We start from the raw sequence: 4,930 nt of genomic DNA, 5'->3' as shown, positions 1-4,930 counted from the left end.
AAAACCATTATTATCATTTTTTGTCCATGTCTTACGGGGGAGAAAATGAGCAATCACAAAAATTTAATTAGCTTCCATCTTCTAAAATCTCAGAACTCTGCATGTCAAGTCCACTGTTCAGTGCTACCACCACTCAAACAAACAAAGCCAAACAAAGCCCGAAGATCACGCCAAAGATAAACATACACATACATCACTAACTAGTTCAGAATAAAATCATTAAAAGCTTAGAAAGCAAAATAAATTCCCTTCTGGATATATCATTCTCTCCCATTAAGGTGCTTGATCATCATCATCTCATCAACAATATTTAAAAAAGGAAATTAAACCACTAATTAATTAACTGGTAGTAACATCATCAACAACAACAGCATCATCGTGATCATTAACCTATCTAACACATTATTCTTCACCCCTCATAGATCAAGAAGTAGAAGAAGACCCGTTAGCACCAACGTTCACCCCACCAAAGTGATTGCGACTCGGATCCTCCGCGCGATCTTCAGCACCACCACCACCGATGTTGGTATTGTGGTCTTCAAAACCCTTGGCACCCCCATTTGCATCATTATCATTAATATTATTAGTAAGATCATCATTGCTAGTAATATTAACATTATCTTTTTTGGCCAAGGTGTTTTTGTTGTTGTGCATCCAAACCTTGAGAACGCTTCTATCAACGCCAACCTCGTTGCAAAACTCGTGAATCAAATCTTCGTCTCTCTTCTGCATCTTCCACCCTACTTTCTCAGCAAACTTGTGCATCTTCTCCTTCTGCTCCTGGCTGAACTTGGTTCTGAAACGCTTTCTGGTGAGTGCGGTGGAGGGTGCCGCAGTGCTCTCCGGCGGAGCGGCGAGACCGGCGGAGAGGGCGAGGAGCATGTGCGGGGCGGAGGGGTAGTAAGAGGAGGAGATCGGGGGCGGGGATGCTGAATTCGGGCTTCGATTCGCCGCCGCTGCTGACTGGAACGGAGGCGGAGGGTGGTGGCGATGGTGCGGCTGGTACTCGATCACATGCGTGGTGGATGCGATAGGCGGCTCATCCGGTTCGCGGCGGTGGAAGTTGCGGTGGCAGCCGCAGGCTGCGCATTTAATGGAGCTGGGGTCGGCGGCAGTGGCTGTGGGGGATGGCATGAACTCGCCACAGCCATCTAAGGCGTGGCCACCCAGGTTGGCGGCGTGGTTTTTGAGGCATTCTTTGTAGGTGACGGCGGCGGGTACGGGGTGGTGGTGGTGGTGATGGTGGCGCTTGAGGACCCCGTTGGAGAAAGACAAGGCTTTTGTTGCGGTGGGGGTGTTGATCCTGGTGGGTGTTTCGGTGTCATGTTCTGGGGATTTTGTTGTTGCACTGGGAGTGGTGTTGTTTATCGTTGTTGTTGGGGTTATGTCCATGGCTCTAACATCTAGGGTGAGTCAAAGTAACAATATTTAAAAAACGAAAAAAGGTTTGCTTTTTATTTAGGGTTAGGTTTTGTGGCGGAGATTAGAGCGAAGTATGAGAGATATCAGAGTTCCAGGAATTGGTGAAGGTGGTGGTGGTGGTGGTGTTTGGCACTGTTGTATATGGGAGAAATAAAATAGGAAGAAAATGGTAAGAGAGAAAAAGGAAGGGGTTGGAGGAGGGAGGAGAAAGAGCAGTGTTGATGATGGTGTTGTTGAGTTGAGATGAGTTGAGTTGAGTTGAGAGAGTGATGAGATGAGTGTTGATAATAAAAATCTGGGTTTGGGATTGGGTTATGTGGTGGAGCTTCTTAACCAGTTGTGTTTTTAACCCTGGTTCTAATCCATGGTTAAGTTATTGACCCCACTTGAGGTTAGATGTGAGTAATAAATATGCGCGCTTGGGGTGATGACCCTACAGTTTATTACCACTATTATTAGTTATTAGGAGGAGTAGTGTAGAATAGTAATGGTTTTAATTTGGGAATTTGATTTGATTTTGAGTGGTTAGTGTGGTGCAGTGTGTTTAGGGGGGTGAGTGGTTTCTTTCTTAGCATGAGAATGGTATGGTCTGCAATTCTGAGCCCATTCACTGTAACCCATCTTAATTTGTCAAGTTGGCAGGGAAGGACGGGACGGGACAGGCTTTCACAGTAAAATCATTGAGGTTTTTCATTTTAGGGATGCAACCCATTCCCCTTTTCTTTTTTTCCTCTTCACTTTTTCTCTTTTCCTATAACCCCTTGGTTAATCCACCCTCTCATGCTCCACTCCCAAATTAATACACATCCAACAAAACAAACACATTTTATTAAAAAAACACTATCTTTTCAAATCAATTTATCCCCCTCGTATGGATAAACCATTCATTTCCTCTTCCAACTTTTATCTTCTAAAATACTTTCTCAAATAACACTAACCATTTAGGTAACTTTTTCAAAATATTAAATATTTATTATCTAAGTCTTTAAGCTCATATATTTCAACATAGTTTAAGTATTAATCTGAAGATTCTTATTTTAAATAACCTTGAGAGTAACTAGAAGGGAAAATAATAATAATTCACGGTGAGCTACTACTAAAAAAGATGAAATTGAAAAACCACACACACACACACTAGTATAATATTACATCTCAATTTGTTTTGAAGGGACTGAGAAGTATCTTTGTCGGCATTACGGACAATACAACGGTATCATGGCAAGGGAAACGGCGTCGCATTACGTAACTGCTCGATTGGCCCCGACAAGAGAAACATGTCCTGAAACCGTACCGGGGAACTAGGTGGTATAGATGTACATTTTTTTATTAAGACCAAAATCCCTTCTCACTCCCACCTTATTACAACTTAACCACTTAAAAGACCTACCAAATCGGACGACACGTGTCAAGAGATCACGTGTCTCACACGTGTGCAAAGCCCTGTGGTTTCTTCAAAGTTCTTTACTATTTTTACTACTAAAAAATTGTTTCTTTTAATACCCTCGAAACCCTCTAACAACATCTCCATTATTATATTTGCATAACTTCAGCACAAACTCACATAAATTTAACATTACATATTAAATATAGGTTCCTTATCCTTCCGAGTAGAGTTTATATATTTAGATTTATGACAGTGTTGTTATAGTTTTTTATTTATTTTAATAAGTATTTTTCTTTGTATATTAGATAGATGAATTTAATTATTAAAATGAGGGAAAAGGAATGATAAGAGTGCTTTACGGAACATAGTAAAAGAGAAAGGAGGAGGTTAGGGACACTGAATAAAGAGAGAATATTTTTATGTTAGTGTGACGTAAGCCGACTAAAGACAGAAGAGCTAAAGTTTAATCATGGAATGGCGTGTAGACAAGCGCTGAATCGATGCATAGAAACTCACAAATCACATAATAGCAATAGTAACAGTACTGATATTAGATTTATGACTATCAAAATGGCGTGTTAGGTGAAAGTAGAACACAATATATGTTAAAACATTTATTAATGCGTCATTTTAGTTTTTCAAATATATTTTCTTAATTCCATTTTTATTAGTACAAATTAAATTAAATACATATAATAAAAATAACACAATAACTGGTCTGACTAATTGAGCTAACTTCTATTAGCATTTACAATTATATTAATTCGCGTTAAAAATCAAAGTTAAACAAATATGCTACAAACTACCCATGGACCTCCTCACTTTTATTTTTTATCAGGATTAAATACATTCTTTATCCTCATTTTCGTAATGTTTGTTACAGATGGTCCTCATCTTGACATAATGTTTAAAATGGTCTTTATTTTGACCGAATGTTTAAAATGATCCTCATTTTCACAATTCGTGTTTTATTTGGTTTTTTCATGTGACGCTGTTTAAATCAGCATCACAACAATCCAAGCACAAACAAACCCCAAAATAGAATTACGAAAACCCTAACCCACGAGCAAACACAACCCAAAAAACCCTAAACCCACTTACTTCATTGATGATGATTAACTCGAAAATTGAAATGAAATGCACGACTGCAATCCAACGATGAAATGGCAAGTATCAGTTGTTTCCTCTACAAATCCGAGCTCAAGAAAGATAAAGATGAAGAAATTGCCTCCAACAATGAAGAGCGCGACTGCAATCCAACTCAAGACCTAATTGCAAAATTTCTTCCAAATTGAAAAGTTAACATTAATTAGTCATTTGTACAGTACACGTAACACACCCTCATGCAACGTAATACAAACAGTGTCACATGTACAATGTTTCGTTACTGATTTAAACGGCATTACAGAAAATGACCAAATAAAACACGAATTGCGAAAATGATGATCATTTTAAACATTCAGTAAAAATGAAGACCATTTTAAACATTCTATCAAAATGATGACCATTCATAACAAACATTATGAAAATGAGGACAAAAATATATTTAAACCTTTTTTATTATCATCCTCTTTTAACACACATGGAAAACAAGCATGCCACAACTAAAATCCAAAACATGAATATTACGCAAAATATCGTGAGTAAAATGATTCTCGATCTTGAACTACCTCGGAACAACCATTGATATCAAGACCAAATTTTAACAAGGGAAAAAATCATAAATATCCAAAATTCTAACATAAAACCTTAACATAGACTTTCAAGTTTAAAGCAATTTATTTTATTTTTTTGCAGGGAAACATGTGCATTATATTTGTATTTATAAAAGAACATGTAATAAGAAACATATTTTAATGTTTATTTACCAAGTTTTACAAAGTCTTATCATGTGTCACATCACCTAATTTTATATAAGAACATTGTTATATCATTTAAATTATATAAAATTACACAAAATACAAAATAATCCATATTACATACTTCATATTCAATTTTAACATCTACATCAATACTTACCATTCAACATTTAACTAGATTGAATCTTGATCAATCAATCTTTTGAAATATATATATATATATATATATATATATATATATATATATATATATATATATATATAT

At 36.8% G+C, this 4,930-nt stretch overlaps 1 protein-coding gene across 1 annotated transcript; it reads right to left on the bottom strand.

Annotated features, from left to right (window-relative positions):
• Positions 1-223: 223 nt before the first annotated feature.
• LOC114183233 (zinc-finger homeodomain protein 9-like) lies at positions 224-1,744 on the bottom strand. The gene has a single exon (XM_028070168.1). The coding sequence runs from the start codon at positions 1,390-1,392 to the stop codon at positions 424-426; it is 969 nt and encodes a 322-aa protein (XP_027925969.1). The 5' UTR covers positions 1,393-1,744; the 3' UTR covers positions 224-423.
• Between the last annotated feature and the right edge of the window lie 3,186 nt (positions 1,745-4,930).

The sequence above is a fragment of the Vigna unguiculata genome, chromosome 5, assembly GCF_004118075.2.
Source record: "Vigna unguiculata cultivar IT97K-499-35 chromosome 5, ASM411807v1, whole genome shotgun sequence".
Taxonomy (NCBI): domain Eukaryota; kingdom Viridiplantae; phylum Streptophyta; class Magnoliopsida; order Fabales; family Fabaceae; genus Vigna; species Vigna unguiculata.
Note: the sequence above shows the minus strand (reverse complement) of the source record. Positions and strands in the feature narration are given on the sequence as shown.